Here is a 17,203-nt window from a genome sequence, read left to right on the forward strand (position 1 = left end):
CCTAGTGCCCCATTTTATAATTGGGTTGATTAGCCTTTTACGGTCTAGTTTCTTGAGTTCTTTATATATTTTGGAGATCAGTTTTTTTAATGTATTTCTGTAGTAATACTTGAAATTGGTGATAGTGATACCTCAGTTCTTTTATTATTCAATGTTATTTTAGCTGTCTTGGGTTTTTTGTTGCTGTTTTTCCATGTGAAGCTGAAAATTTTCCTTTTAAGATTTGTAACGATGTAAGTTGGAGTTCTGTGGTAGAATAGATACTTTTAATGTTAAACCTACTGATCCATGAACATTGGAGATCTTTCATCTTTTGATATCTTCTTCAAATTTTTACTTCAGAACTTAAAGTTTGTCTCGTGCAAATCTTTACCTGCTTACGTAAAGTTACCCCAAGATACTTTTTTATTATTTGAAGCCATTGCAAAGGGTGTTGTTTCCTTGACTTCTTTTTCTTTTTGTGTATGAATTTAGCATCCAGCTATTTTACTGAAAGTGTTTATCAGGTTCCCTGGTAGAAGTTTTAGGATTACTTATGGATATTATTGTATCATCTGACTTCTTCCTTTCCAATTTGTATTTCATCTCCTTGATTTCCTTCAGTTTTCTTATTGCTCTCACTAAGAATTCATGTACCATACTGAACAGATATAGAGAGTGGACAACTTTGTCTTGTTCTTAATTTAGTGGAATTGCTTTGAGTTTCTTTGCATGTAAGTCGATGTTGGCTGTGGGCTTGTTGTAAACTGCCTTTATTTATAAGGACGTATCCTTTATGTCCCTTATCTCTCCAAGACTTTTATAATGAAGGTTTGTTGAATTTTGTCAAAGACATTTTTTCATCTACTAATGTGTTTATATTGTTTTTTTGTCTTTCAGTCTATTATATGTCAGATTACATTTATCACTTTTTTATGTTGAATCATCTCTGCATCTCTGAGATGAAGCTTATTTGATAATAGTGGACAATCTTTTAGATGTGTTCTTAGGTTCAGTTTTAGAAATTTTTTTTTTATAATTTTCTATCTATGTTCATAAGGGAAATTGTCTTTCATCATTGACACTTTATGTGGTTTAGGTATCAGAGTAGCTGTGGCCTCATAAAATGAATTGGGCAATGATCCTTCTGTTTCTATTTTCTGGAATAATTTAAAGAGTATTGGCATTAACTCTTTTTTGAAAGCCTGGTAAAATTCTGCACTAAAACCATCTGGCCACGGGCAGTTTTAGTTGGAAGACTTTTTTATTATTCTTTTTGAGCTATAAATTTTTCTCCTCTCCCCTCTCTTCTTCTGCCTCCCCTGGAAGACTCTTATTAATTGCTTCTGTTTCACTAGATGTTATGGATCTGTTTAAATTTCATGTCTGACATTGATTTATTTCCTTTGGTAAGTGGTATATATGTAGAAAATTATCCATTTCTTTTGGTAGAGTACAGGTTTTAAAAGTATAACCTTATGATTCTCTGGATTTCCTCACTGTTTATTTTTATATTCTTCTCTTCATTTCTAACTTGGATTCTCTCTCTCTCTCTCTCTCTCTCTCTCTCTCTCTCTCTTTCTCTCTCTCTTTTTTTCTCTCTCTCTCTCTGCCTGTTATTTGGTTTGGATAAGTGTTTGTCAATTTTATTGACTGTACCAAAGGACTAACTCTTTGTTTCATTGATTCTTTATAGTCTTCTCTTTGTTTCTATTTTATTGATTTCACCAATCGATGTTTTTATTTCTAGTTGTCTACTCCATTTGGGTGTGAATTCTTCTTTTTGAACTAGAGCTTTTAGGTGTGGTGTGAAGATCTCTGAACATCTTATGTTGGTACTTAGTGTTATGAACTTGCCTCCTAGAACCTTCTTCATTGTGGTCACAAATTTGTGTATGCTGTACATTCATTTTTATTCAATTCTAGAAAGTCTTTAATCTCTTTTACAACTCATTTCCACTCAGTAGAGAGTTGTTCAGTTCTTAAGAGTTTTTAAGCTTTCTGTTGCTCTGTTGCTGTTGATCGCCTCATTAATCCACAGTGGTCAGATAGGATGCAGTATATCATTCCAATTTTATTTCATCTTTTGAGATTTTCTTTGTGCCATGAGAAAATGACATGAGAAAGTGCCATGAAAGTTCCATGAGGTGATAAGGAAAGTATGTTCTTTTGTGTTTGGGTGGATTGTCCTGTAGATAACTGTTTCATGTATTTGGTTTATAACATCTGTTAACTCTAGCATTTCTCTGTTTGGTTTTTTGCTGGATGACTTGTTTCTGACAAGGGTAGGGTGCTAAAGTCTCCCACTAACCGTATGTGAGGGTCAATACATGATTTACGCTGTAGTAGTATTTCTTTTACAAATTTAGGTGCACTTGTGTTTGGGACATAGATGTTAAAATTGAAATGTCCTCTTGGATATTTTTTCTTCCTAATAAGTATATAGTATCCTTCTCCATATCTTTTGATTAGTTTTGGTTTGAAGTCTATTTGTGAGATATTAAAGCAACTATCTGAGCTTGCTTCTTAGCTCCATTTGCTAAGACTATCTTCTCCATTCTCTTATTATGGGGTAATGTCTTAATGTTAAGGTGTGTTTTTTTTATGTAGCAGAATAATGCATCTTCTTTTTTTCTTTTTCTTTTTTTTACATTCATCCTGTTAGTCTGCACCTTTTTATTGGGTAATTGAGACCACCGATATTGAGTGATATTAATTTTTATTGGGTAATTGAGACCACCGATATTGAGTGATATTAATTTTTATTGGGTAATTGAGACCACCGATATTGAGTGATATTAATGAGCATTGTTTGTTGATTCCTGTTATTATTTTCAGGGGTGTTCTTGTGTGTCCCTTTTGATTTGTGGGCCTGAGATTATTTATTCCATGGGTTTTCTTTAATAACTTTATTTATTTCTTCTTTAAGAGCCCCTATCACATTTATAAAGACTATTTAAACATCCTTTTTTTTCCTTCAGTGATGCTGGGATACTCAGGATCTACTGTGGTGGGTTGTTGGTCTCTAGTGAACACATTGTACTGGGTGATATTGAATGTATTTACACGGGCACTCAGGATTTTGAAGATGTGATTCTAGGTGCTAAAATCTGGTCTTGTATTTGTTAGATGGGCGTTTTGGCCCTTGGTTTCTGTTGACATCTCTGGTAGAGTGGGGAGTTCCAGGTAAAAGACGTGTTCCTGGGTATTAGGGGCTAACACTTAGGAATGGATTCCAGGTGGGTGCGGTTGTTGAAGGGGATCAGTTGGAGAGAGAAAAGCATCAGGATCTGCTTAGTTCCTTGGGAATGGAGACAGTGGAAAGACCACAGCAGAAGGTTTATTACACAGTTGGGATGAGATTGCTAACTGAACATGGAGAAATGGAGGAAGACGTGACTGCAGTCACCCTGCCTGTTTCCCAGTCCAGAATGTCCTGTGTGTTTCCAGGGATTGCCTGTCTGAGTTAGAGGATAGTGTAAAGCAATGGGTGAGGGGAAGGGTGGTTAAAAGGGGAAGATTTGTGTGATCCAATGAAGGTAGGGCCTTGTTGGGGAGCTCAGCAAGTGTTCCACTTCAGAGTTGGGGATGAGGCTGGGGATTGGATTTGAAGAAAAACAAGGGGAGAAATGAAATCTGAAGTTAACCTACATGCTTCTCTAGCCATCAAAAATGAATTATTTTTATTTTCCTCTTAATACTTATCTAGCTGCTAGAAATAGTTTTGCAAGGAGAGAATGACCAAACAGGAGTTTTCATTCCTCACTTCAACTTTTCTTTCTGCACTTCCCTGCAAACAATATCTTTACCTCTGTTACCTGAGTTCTTTATTCTGCAACCGTGCCCCTTGGGCCTTGTTTTGCCCTAGGCTTTGTCTTGTGTCTGCAGTTTTTCAGGAAGGAGGATACATCTAGTTCAGGACTTCTGCTTGAGAAAGGAACTACAGACCTTCTGTGTCCTAGCATGTTAATGGTTTTGTGGGTTGATCAATGTTGGAGAGAACATTGTCAGCTCAGATGAGAACATTTCATTTAAACCATATATATACATTTCTGCACAGACTTACATTATTGTGTTGCTTTTTAGGTAAATAGTTAATAATATGGTTCCTTGCAGATTTTCAGACATCCTTACTGTTATTTTTATCACATTGCCTTCCTCTTTTTGGTTTACCTTTCTCCCCCTATTTAAAGCTCTGATTTCCAAGACCACATTACTTGTACTCTGTTATCTCCCTCTCTGTTGCCTTCCTATCATCTTATCCTGCAATATTTCCTTTTTATCTTCCTGTTTTCTAAATTTGCTCCAGGACCAAAATAAATTCTATTAAAAAAGTTTAATAAAAAGATTACGTTATAGTGACTCCCCCCTCTTCTCTCTGCCTCTCTCCCTTTGCCTTTTGGTGGAAAAAACAAAGTTGGAATGAGGGTTGCTTTCACCATGTGCAGAATATTTCATGGACACTAAGAGAGATGGAAACAAGTGTAGACATGAGGTGCACAGTGGCAATTTACATTCTAGGGCAACTGGTCTATGAAGCTGTCTGAATGAGGAACCATAGCAGCAAGCCTCATTAAGAAAGAATAAAAACTCTGTCTTGATAGCTGCTGTGCCTATAGTTCCTCATCTCTTTTTCAATAGAAAAGAATGAAACTCTTGTCTTATTTTTTGTAATTTATTCTGAGCATGCCAAAGATACAGTGAGAAAGTAGAGAGGGACTGAAACTGTCTCGTTGATAAACTGTCGAATGGAGTCTCAAAGGAGAGGCAAAAAGATTAAAATTTAAGGATGGAGATAAAATACTTCATTTTCATTTGGATTTCTCCATACTTTTCAGAAGGAAATGAATATTTGTGAGGCCTGTATTTTAGTAGTGAAGTATGCCCCAGCCCCTATGCTCAGTCTCCATCACAGTCTATGGCACACACACCTCTGATTTTTCTTTTAAGTCAGGAAGACTTAGAGAAACAAATGCTCACCTCCCAGCCTCTGCGAATGTTAGATTTATAAGGTTAACAAGTCACTCGCTTCTGAGGCTTGTATCAGAACTGGCTTTTAAACATGAAAGAACTTTTAAGTATAATATTTATCCATAAGTTATAAGATTCTGAAACTAGTCTTCAGGGGAAAATGAGATGTTCTTTGAGATGTGGCTGTATTGTAATAGACAATAAGGTGCCCTTTGTGTAGGTGCCATGAGAGAGATGCTTGCAGAAGGTCATATGGAGTGCTCACATGGGGCCAAGGTTAGCTTATAAAACTGCACGTAACAGTGAAGAAACAAAAGTGAGAAAAAAATCTATGTAAATTTTTGCATTTTAATTTTTTTCTTTACATTTGTATGTGTGCCCACCAGGTGTGGATGTGTGTGTTTGTGTGTGTCTGTGAAGTGTGTGTGTACTGTGTGGGTATATGTATGTGTGTGTATGTGTATCTGTCTATGTGGTGTATGTGTGTGTATGTGTGTGTTTGTGTGTGTCTGTGCAGTGTGTGTGTACTATGTGGGTATATGTATGTGTGTGTATCTGTGTCTGTCTATGCGGTGTATGTGTGTGTATGTGTGTGTTTGTGTGTGTCTGGTGCAGTGTGTGTGTACCATGTGGGTATATGTATGTGTGTGTTTGTGTGTGTCTGGTGCAGTGTGTGTGTACTATGTGGGTATATGTATGTGTGTGTATCTGTGTCTGTCTTGCAGTGTATGTATGTGTATGTGTGTGTTTGTGTGTGTCTGTGCAGTATGTGTGTACTGTGTGGGTATATGTATGTGTGTGTATGTGTGTGTTTGTGTGTGTCTGTGCAGTGTGTGTGTACTGTGTGGGTATATGTATGTGTGTGTATCTGTGTCTGTCTATGTGGTGTATGTGTGTGTTTGTGTGCATGTTGTGCAGTGTGTGTGAGACTTGCAGTACGTATGTGTGTGTATGGTGTGTGTGTGTGTGTATGGTATGTGTATGTCTGTGTGCTGTGTGTGTATGTGTAGGGTGTGTGTGTTGTGCCCAAATTTCAACCCCCAGAGAGAGAACACCAGAGAGGCCCAGACTGTAATAAGCAAAGTTTATTTAGCATAATACGAACTAGTTCAGAACCTCTGTCTCCAACACCCTGTTGTAACAAGGTAGAGAGTGGAGTTGTGTTTCCTTTGCAGAGTTAGTCTTTTAACGTTATAACTACAAAGAAGCCTTTTGAAGCTGCTTTGTCATGGGTGCAAGGTCTTTTGCTCTGTCTCATCTTACTGTGTCAGTTAATTCTTTGTTCTTAGAGCAAGGCCACCTTAATCAGACTGTACCAGGTGGCAAGGCATAATTTCTCAGGTAGGAGGGAGGAAGGCCACTGTCTTCTTCGGAAAACATTCTGCTAGGAAATTTCTTCTCGCCTCTTTGAGAATAAGGGGTGAGGGTCTTACAGTGTGTGTACATATATGTGTGTGTGTTTGTGCCTGCGTGTCTGTGTGTGTATGTATATGGTGTGTGTGTCTGCGTGTCTGTGCAGTGTGTGTGTGTACAGTGTATGTATGTGTATGTGTATGTGTGGTATGGTGTGTATTTGTGTATGTGTGTTTGTGTGTCAATGCAGTATGTTTTTGTTTGTGTGTATGTGTCTGTGTGATGTGTGTGTGTGTATGGTGTGTGTGTATGTGCATGTATGTGTCTGTGTGGTGTGTGTATGTGTGTCTGTGCGGTGTGGGTGTGTGTTTTTGTGTATGTATGTGTGTCTGTATCTGTGTGGTGTGTATGTGTGTGTGTATTGTGTGTATTTCTGTGTCTGTGTGGTGTGTGTGTATGGTGTGTGTGTTTGTGTGTGTGTATGTATGTGTGTTTGTCTGCATGTGTCATGGCATACCTGTGGCAATCATAAGATCACTTTTGGGAGTCCATTCTCTCCTTATGTCATGTAGGTCCTTGGGATCAATCTCAGGTCATCTTGGTGGCAAGGACCTTTACCCACAAAGCCATCCCATTAGCCAAAGATTTTTTTGTTTATTATTAATTTTATTAATTAATAATAATTTTAGCTGAAAAATGGTTTTAGAATGAGTAATAAATTCTTTATATAATATGTAACTTTAATCTGTGAGACAAAGAGAGTGATATGTCTGAATTAAATGAGGAAGTTCTTAATAACTTACCACCTTTTGTGTAAAATTCTCCTTCCTCAGAATAAAAGCTTGAAGAACAAATTGTTGTCTGGAAGCAAGCTGTGTGGGATGCATGCAGAAGAGGTGAGTAAATATGACCTTTAACAAGGGCACCTGGTTAAAATTATTATTGAATTAAATCTTGTGTAATCTGAAGAACTAATGGCTTTTCCCCTAGCACAAATGAAATACTAGATGCAAAATAAAGTACATTTTAGTTTTAGTTTTGTCTATATCTAGTTATTCCAACATTACACAAATAAAAAAGTAAACATGCACCCAATGCCATGCTCATGAAATGAATTTCTAACACCTATCTCATTGTATGAACCAATTCTTCCCAGAAGGAAATTATCAGATGCCCACTGTATTTTTCTTAAGCTTTGTGACATTTATATGCTACCAGCAAAGTTCCTGGGATTATATAAGTTTACCAGGTAGGTAAACCGACCTGCTTGTTCTATTTTCTGTGCAACTAGATTTTCTCATATATTACTCATAGACTTCTCATAAATATTTTATATTAATATATATTAATAATTAAGTAACAGTGAAGTTTCTAAGTAAGTGAAGTTTAAAGACCAGAGACACGAGCCCCTGTATCCCAGGGATATTTAGATAGCATACATGAAGAAAGGTCATCCACTGAAAATCCCATAAATTATAAGGAATAGACAAAGAAGCATTTCCATTTCAGGAAGACCTGATGTCTATGAAAAATGGGATGGAATGAAGCTTAAGAGGAGAACAATGACTTTACAGTTTGAAAGTTGAGTCCCCCCAAGGAGTCCAGAAGGGAGACTGAGAGCTGCACAAACAGGTCCATCATTGCCTAACTATGAAAATACTTCACTTCCTATATGTTACAAATGCCTTTCCCACCACCTTTCTGTAGATGGAAAAGGGGAGTTAGGAAAAACACAATTTCCCTTACTCTCCTGCTTGTAAGAACAAGGTCACATGCTTAGGCAATATGAGAGCTCAAAATATATTCTAAGACAAAGCCATTATCAAGAACTCTATATCTCAAGCTGCATGTGATATGATCATTTGGAGACTAAGTTTCATAGAAAGATAGATAGATAGATAGATAGATAGATAGATAGATAGATAGATAGATAGATAGATAGACAGATAGATATAGATATATTATTCAGTATATATTTGAATGAAATATGCTGTGATTTAGCATATATATATACATATGGATGATATATGGATATATGTGTATATCCATATGTGTGTATGTATATATACATGCATACATATAACATACAACACTGATTCTTGAGGAAGACCTGAGCCACTCAAGAGTCTATCTCAAGAACCAACAACAGAGAAGGGGAAATATCTGTATAACAGTTACATTAAACATGTTATCAGATCCCCACAAAACTCAAGTACAGTGCAGAAATGGGCACTAAAAGTATCACTGGTGTTTAGAAAATTAAAGAGTTCCTCCATTTATAGTTTATACTCTTCATTCAAGAATGTTCCTAATTTTCCTCAGCTCAGTGAAAATTAAATCCCATTTGTTCATAGCTGTGTTCTTTATGTTATTTCCTTAATGGTTAAAATGCAGTTAAGTTCATATAATTTATTCATTTTGCCATATCTTGTAAAATATTTATAGAATAATATCAGAGCTCAGTATTCTGGATTAAAAGGGTAATGTTTACACTGTCAAAATAGTATTTTAGAATAACATTTACAAAATTTTATTATTTGATTCATCATTGTTTCTTTAAAAAAATAGCAATCTTTTGTGCTGGAGACTAGCTGAAAGCAGCTCATCATCTCGGCCACGGGCTCTCTGCTCTGTACCCACACAGAAATGAAACACACTGTGATTTGGCATAGAAGACTGTGTAACTTTTTCTAGGGAGACGTGAACAAATATGTATTCACTGCACATAGAGAACTAGAAGCAGAATGAATAGAGACAGCTGCATCTCTGGAATCCTCACCACAGCATGGGCAACAGCTCATGAAAGCTGCATCTATCTCTCTGGCTTTGCTGCACGACCAAAGACAACTTAGCGAGTTAGAGATTCCCCACTACCCCGAAATCACCACTGTTTCTATGACCTTGCTCGACACTGCCAGGAGTCTTCTAAGTTCCTGGGCTTCCTGGGCATAGTGGACGATAATTAGCTTCCCGAGTCTTCAGAGCCTGCCTCCTCCCAGAGCTAATGTTTCAATCCAGAGAAAATAGTTATACTACAAACATTAAAAACTGCAAACCCAACACCATCTGCCATAGCTACCATTATTATTTCATAAAGGGAAAGTTATTTGAATATAAATGTGTAGGAAGGAATCTCAGATTAGACAATTATCTCCTAAATGAGACTGAGGAGCTAAAATGTTCTGTCATGGCTGCCTATATCCCCCTCATTGTTTCTCCTAACTACCATTGTCATTATCTCAGCTTTAACTAGTTTATGCACTTGCAGACACTCCATGACCTTCATGACCTTCATGACCTGATATTTGGAATTGCATTTACAATTAGCAATATAGTAAAAATAAAATCACTGAGATTACAAATGCTGTATCATTTTTAGAGGTTTATCCCTTTCGATAGTTTTAACTTATCAAAATATTGCTGACAAGCTAAGACAGTTAGCATGTTATATGTTTTTAAATTAGCACACATTCCACAATAGATATATTACTTCAGATGTATTGTTTCTTAAAAATCTTTGTGAAAACCTAAGAAAGGATTTTGCTGATAATTAGTCTGGACTGTGAAATACAGATGACATGGGAGTAGAAAGAATTCATATCTTCATGATAACAAAGGTCAAGAAATCTACTATGAATCTACCATGATGTGTTCACTACACACACATACACTACATACACATACCACAATAAAAATAGGAAATAAAATCTCAATTTAATTCTAATTTTATATACTAAAAACACCACCTAATGTTGCCTTAAATATTTGTTATTATAATGAAAAGTTTAGATCCTAAGGCACACCGTCTATACAAATAGATTATAAGCAGATATCAGAAATAGTTGACATTAGTCCTTGACCTCTTGAGAAACTCCAGCACTAATTATCAGGACTGGAGATGGCAACTGGATGGGTCACATGAATGCTTACTATGAGCTGCAGTGATCAGCTGCTTCCCCCACAAACTTGTCAACTCTATTGAGAGAAAGATTTTCCCTGGGAGACTCTTTGGCTTTGCTAAGCGTCCTGAAGACCAGGTGGAACGGGACTGTTTAGTAAAGTGAGTGGCCTAAGTGATGATAGCTATGTAAATCAGAATTGCCATAGAGATAAACTTAGTGTGAGACAAGGCTCTGAATTTGTTATCATTAGTGTGGACAATTGGGAGAGTTTGTAGTCAAATAGTTAAAGGAAGCATTAATTCCAGCAAAAAAGTAAGTACCAGAGGTTGAAGGGTCATGTGTAAATATTCTTCACTAATAGCCTCTGTCAAACCCATGTTCTCACTAGTAAGCTTCAGTCTTCTGATCATGAGTTTAGGACATTTAGCTGCCCCTATTAGAAAAAAAGAATAACTTTTGGTTAGACACAGGATGCTTTGGAAAATAAAAACAAATCAAGAAAATCAAATAGTTGGCTTTGTTACCAATTCCTTTTTTAAAGAAATATTTTAATTAAAATATAATTATATCATTACCCCCTCTCTCCTGTCTTTTATTCTTCCCATACTCTGATTCCATGCTTTGTTTCAAATTCACAGCCTATTTTTATCCTTATTGTTACATATGCACATAAAATATATAAATACAATCCATTGGGTCTGTTTAGTGTTGCCTGCATGTATATGTTTCTAGGGCTCACCAGTTGGTATCTGGAGGTTCGACCCTGAGGAACACTAATTCTCCTCTCCATCCTAGAATCTGGTCTGGCTTGGTATTGAAAGGCTTGGTGGGTGCTATCACATTGCTCTGAGTTCATAAGTAGAGCTGTCCTGGACTCCTTCAGGAATTCTCATATAATTTCAGATCATACGGCATGCTTTTCTTCACATTATGCTACTTTAAAATATGGGCTAAAAAAAGGAGCACCTACTACTCTTCATTATGTTTTGTATCTTTGCCTTACCATGTGTATATGTGCACATATATGTATGTATATGTCCATGTGAATATTTCTCCCCAGTGAAGTAAGAGGATCTATATTTCAAGGGTGGAACACAGTGAGCTGAGGTACTCCCATTACAGTACTGGGAACCGTGTCTTTTTTAGAAGGTTCAGAATACACAGTCTCCTCTTCCAAATTACAGATAAATTATAAGGATGCAGGTAAAGGCATGTGGCAGTATGTCACTGGGAACAACTGAGTTTGTTAAACGTTTTTATATTTATCAGGATCCTGGTATAAATTGTGGTCTTTTGTAACCCTGTTTACCCTTGACTAATAGAATTTTGCTTGTATTTTATCCATTTGTTTGCTAGTATCTGTTGAAAATACAGTAGATTAAATATTTCCATGAATTTACAGTTACCTATCACATATCTTAAAAAGTAATTCAGTAAAAACAAAGATAACAGCATTCATACACATGCCTTTGTGTTGTAGGAGGTCTCTTGTTTGTTTCCTGGCTGCCCAGACTATAATCACACAGAAACAATGTTAGTTGCAATACTTTTGGCCTATAGCTTAAGCGTATCTCTGGCTAACTCATATTTTAAATTAACCCATCTCCATTAATCTGTGTATCACCATAAGGCTATGGCTTACCCGGCTAGGTTTTGTCCGTCTACCTCCAGCTGGGCTACATGGCTTCCCTCTGACTTTCTCCAAACATTCACTTTAGTTTTTCACTGCTTAATCCTACTCTTTCCTATCAGACCAAGCCAGTTTCTTTATTAACCAATGGTATTCACAGCATACAGAGGGGAATCCCACATCACCTTTGTCACTTAAAATTAGAATTTTTATATCATGCCTCATTAAAGGTATTTTGTATGTTTGTGTGTAGAGTAGAAGACAGAAAGGTATTAAATAACACCTTTGTAAACATATGATTTTTTTTAAACAGACTGAAATCTTGCTTCCTGACCCAGATGTCTACTTGTCTAATGTCAAAGCTAAATTTAGTCTTCTCTGTTGATTATCCAAATTATAGGCTATTGCTTGACTAAGTTAAAGTGTTTACTTCTCTGCAGTATGGAAAAATTTAAATCTTCAAGATTGAAAATAAAAGTTAGAATAGGCACTAATGCACACTTCTTCTTTTGCAGTCAAAAAAAATCCAAGCCCAACTGAAGGCGCTCCGTTATGGGAAGAAAGATTTGTTATTTAAGGTAAACATCTTGCCCATTTTTTCTCCCAAATGCCTTCCCAACATCTAACATTCTCAAAATAGTACTTTGACTAATTAAAATTTCTGGACATTCTAATGAAGAATTACTCTTGGCTGAGTCGGGGTTCCCTCCATTTTCCTACCTCTTAATGAAAGTGTATAAGTAAATCACTAGGTCCTTTTGCTGCCCAAGGCAGATTTGGTTCTAATGTATCTAAAGCTCCTATAACTCTCCCTAGGGTTTAACAGGGTCGCCTTTGATATATGTCCAATAGGCTAGAGGATATATTGAGGAAGTATTTGCACATAGAGTTGACTGGTTACCTTGCCGTCTTCACAGAAGTTTACTGACATTCAGTCGTGGGTCAGTCTGATCAAAACCTGAACTTCAGAATTCTTCACCCACTGAGAACATAAAGAGAGGAATCCTTAGAAATTCACAGTTCTGAATTCCTGGACTTTAGGAGCATTTTCTTCTGTCACAGGAGGCTTTGCAGATATGACTAAATTACAGATCTTTAAAGGGAAAGATTAGGTTTATTAGTGCTGAATGAAATATTTGAATCTTTTTACCAAGGAAGCAAGAAAGTCAAGAGAGGAGTGTATGTGGTCATAGAATTATAGAATAAAACATCCTTGATTTAACCCTGTACACAAACTTTTTTATCCCACCAGTCCACTCCCAAATAACCACATGGGGACTTGTTATTAATTATAAAAGCTCAGTCAATACATTACAATTGCTCCTAATGAGCTCTTACAACTTACATTAACCCATTTTTATCAATCTATGTGCTGCCACATGGCTCACGTCATTTATCTGTCCTCTTGAATGCCTTGTTCCCTCTCCATCTGGCTAATGTCTCTGCCCTTCTTCATTCCAATGAGCTCTCTCCCTGTCCAAAAGTGCCACCTAACCTCTTCCTGCCTAGCTATTGGCATTTCATTCTTTATTAAATCAATGAGAGCAATGCATCGTCACAGTGTGCAGAAAGATTGTTCCATAACATAATCCCATGGCATTCATTTCAGATTTGCCATCGTGAAAACTATGGAACATTTTGTGTTGTGTAACTAAGTTCATGAGAATTCCTTATAGCCTGTTCATTCTCACACAGGAACAGAAAGTAAAGACCTTGCCTTGTATTCTTTTTCAACCTGCTTCTTCTCATGGAGTACTGGAATCATTACTTAGGCTTTCCTAACTATACTAATATTCAGAAAAATACCATTAAATTATATGTAATATTTACTTTCACCACATTTCTACTGTAATGATCACCATAAGTGAAAAATTGGTTTACTTTTAAGATATAAATCTTTTAGTAAAATGTGTTAGTGAGGTGATTTCTACTGGAAACAGTGGGAGACGACAGAGTGGTATGCTCTACTTGCTCTGGGCTTTAGAATCAGAGGAAATGTTCTGATTTTGCCAACAGGTATTTGCACATAGCATGTGATTCTGGCACATCTTGACAAATGCTCTTCCTGCTGTTGCTTTGGTGCCCTTTAACCCACAGTCTCCAAAGCCCTAAGAAAACTTCTGAAACTGTCTGACATGAAGGCCCAAATATCTGAGGAAAATTGTCATTGTTTAGGAGCAATTTCAGTAGAGAATAAACACCGATATGTAAATTGGATTGAATAAAAAACAAGAGCATTACTGACTAAAGAGAGGCTCAGAAGGACTTGTCTGTGCCAGCACCTCTCGGCATTTCTGCCATTCCTCCCTGCGAGGGAGACTTGGCCTGCCACCTCTGGAATGTTGTGTCTATGACCTGCAATTAGCCATTGGAGATCCGAGTATGCCCTTACTGCTAGCCTTTCCGAAGAACCACAAAAAAAGACAGAGTTTTCTTGGTCAGTGTCATGGCTGCATTGAGGAAGAACTAGTTTCTATGACTCACTGTGGGAAAAAGAAGGCTGGGTAAGTTCACATAGCTAATATCTGAGACTCATCCAGCATTGTCCAGTTGAAAGCAGTCAGCACTCTAAGGTGACTAGTTTATTATTAAGTATTTTAAAAGATAACATACTTTTGTGTGTAGAAACTTGTCTTCTTCCATGCTGAGTACCCTTGCTTGACAAGAGGGTCTTTTTATGATGGCAAATATGTCAAGTCATAGTGGAACTGTAAGGACACATCACAATGCTGAGCCTCTACATATTTTATAAATTTCATTATGTTTGTGTTTTCCCTGATTCCAGGCTGTGTCCATTCTAAACATTACTGATAACTCTACTACCCTTTCCCATTGGCTTCCCATCTAGATTCAAATTCTCATTTCGAATTTTGATATGGTTCTCAAAATTCACTCCTATCTGGTATTCAAATGTCAGGCTTTATGCCATGGTGTTTCTGCAGAGCCGCCCTGTTCAGATAAGATTGGGTCATTTCTGCCCAAACACTGCGGTGATAATTGAAGGCCATTGTAATGCACTATAAAAGTTAGATCTGTGAAACCTATAATATTTCTGCATGTTACAGAAGTCAGTCAAAATAAAGACAGTGATGTTGACAGCACACTGGCCTTTGGATCTGAGGGGTGAGTTGAGCCTGGGATTGCTGCTTGTCTTTACAGACTCTTGTCCATCCCATCATGTTAAGTTTACAACTTGGCCTCCCAAATAATCTTCTCTCTGAGAAGGCCTTTAATTTACAATACATGAAGGTGATTTCATATTTCTACGGGTATAAATAGAGCAGTCAGCTATCATGAACCTCTTGGGGGGAAAATTACTTGCTTTTAGGAACTGTCTGGAAGTACTCTCGCTGCACAAATGAGATGCTGTGGTCAGGGAGGATGTTCATAAATGTTTATTCATCCTATTTTTTTCTTAGTTCACATATGATTAAACCCATATTCCTAGTCAGACATGTTTAGTTTCTGGAATTGTAAACTAGAGGCCACAGCACATTTTAGGTACATAGTTGAGCACTTAGAAATTGCTCTCCAGGAAGAGTCCATTCTTCTCAATCCTTGTAGTTAACCACTCTCAAATAGCTGTCATTTCCAATTAAAATAAGGAAAAAATACAGTAACATCTCCATTCCAAATGCATAACTTATTATTATCATAAAGTGAAAGAAAGAGTAATAAACATTCAGGGATATGACCCTCTTTTATAATTTTTAACGTACCTTGTTTACCTATCCTTCATCCTAATGGTGATGAAAGCAGATTCAAATGATAGGAGAAAACCGTTGTTCTTTGAAGATCCTTTTGGAAACACCATTTGATGCTTGTCTTGAACTGGGTGTGATGTGTCCCTTTAAACTTAGAACTCTGGATGCAGAGGCAGGCAGATCTCTATGACTTCCAAGACAGCCAAGGCCTGTGTACTGGGACCCTGTCTCTGAAAACAAAGAAACAAAGCTGAATCTGCATCTGTGAACATCGTTTGTGCTCTTTGTTCACGTATAAGGGTGTTCGTTAACCTTTGTGTAAGGAAAGAGAAGATAGTTGCTGTGCAAGGTAATTGCATAAAACATTGAGCAACAAACACTATTTTTAGCACTTTACAGAAACTAGAAACAGACCACTATAAATTTCATCCCTATTAAAAATGGTCAGAACAGAATCCTTAGGAAGTTCATATTGGGTGTGTTTTACCAGTGATAACACAAGCAGTAAAATCACTAGACCTGACTTTATCCTATTGAAGAAGTATTTGGTAAGTTGGTCCCTGCATGCTCATGTGAAAAAACAGGTCACATTATTTATGTTAAAATGAATGTATAAGATAGTGCAAGGGAGTAGACTCTCCACAAGAGAAGGCTCCTGTCAACATTACCTGTTTCAGGTTCCACAAAACTCATGCTAATCCCCTGACAGCACTATCTCTAAATATTTGACAATTAAGATCGATAACATTCCAATGCATGGGTCTTCTTTTTCCATGAAAACTCATAGGAAAAGTCTCTTCTATTTCTGTTATACCTCCTGTCCCCACAGAGGTGCCAGGCTTGCTCAATGATCATTTCTCCCAGGTCTTCTATTCCTGTGTCCATAGTTTCTGTTTTAGAGAATTATTTCTCTGAGGTTCCTTCAGGAGGAACAAAAAGAACACCTTTAACTCTTTGGTTAACACTAGTTTTAACCAAGAGTCGAGCTAATTCCCTAGTGAAATAGCCTGAAGGTACAGTCCTCTGCAGGACAGAAGCAGACAACAGAGATAACTAAAGTGTCTGAACTATGACACTCAGTTGGAAGTTAGAAACTGCAGCCACCAATACACATTTCTAAACTTTAATCCAATCTGTGTGGTCTTAAAATTCACAAGGAGCATATCTTCCTACACTGCCCCAGGCATTACTACTTAACCCCCAGAAAGTGGGGTGCAGGTCTTTTCTGAGTCAGAATTCTCCACATTGTATGTATGATATAATATGCAGTAGCAGTAACTTTCTATATTCTGGGTAAGAATTTGCAATCTATCCCTGTTTCTTTCAACAAGAGAAGAGAACACAATACAAAAATTAATCTACGATAAAGTCTAGGATGGTAGAGCATGAGCCAACTGCCAGAGAAGGGACATACAAGTCAGACTATTCATCAAGAACTGTAGGAATGTTACTCTATCAAGCCACACCATCATCTTACAGATGAACACAGATGTCTGCTTGTTCTGTACATTAGTTTGATTTCTTTGTCTTTGATGTTCTCTTTACTGTATCTCTCTCTGTTTTTCTGACCACATGAGTCTTTAATTTACCAAGCAATATTAGAAGGATTAAAGGCGTGGCTTTGCCATCTAGATCCAGTCCATTCCTTAGCTTTCCAGCCTCAT

At 37.1% G+C, this 17,203-nt stretch overlaps 1 protein-coding gene across 3 annotated transcripts in view; it reads left to right on the top strand.

Moving 5' to 3' along the window:
- The window catches only part of Luzp2 (leucine zipper protein 2), a 390,110-nt gene that overhangs the window by 289,894 nt on the left and 83,013 nt on the right, over positions 1-17,203 (top strand). For all 3 annotated transcript variants that reach the window (XM_005366917.3, XM_005366918.3, XM_026789114.1), the window contains exons 6-7: positions 7,137-7,199; positions 12,351-12,413. In XM_005366917.3, coding sequence (XP_005366974.1) covers positions 7,137-7,199; positions 12,351-12,413 — 126 coding nt within the window. The remainder of the gene's footprint in view (positions 1-7,136; positions 7,200-12,350; positions 12,414-17,203) is intronic.

Source organism: Microtus ochrogaster, unplaced genomic scaffold (genome assembly GCF_000317375.1).
Source record: "Microtus ochrogaster isolate Prairie Vole_2 unplaced genomic scaffold, MicOch1.0 UNK14, whole genome shotgun sequence".
In the NCBI taxonomy this organism is placed as follows: Eukaryota; Metazoa; Chordata; class Mammalia; order Rodentia; family Cricetidae; genus Microtus; species Microtus ochrogaster.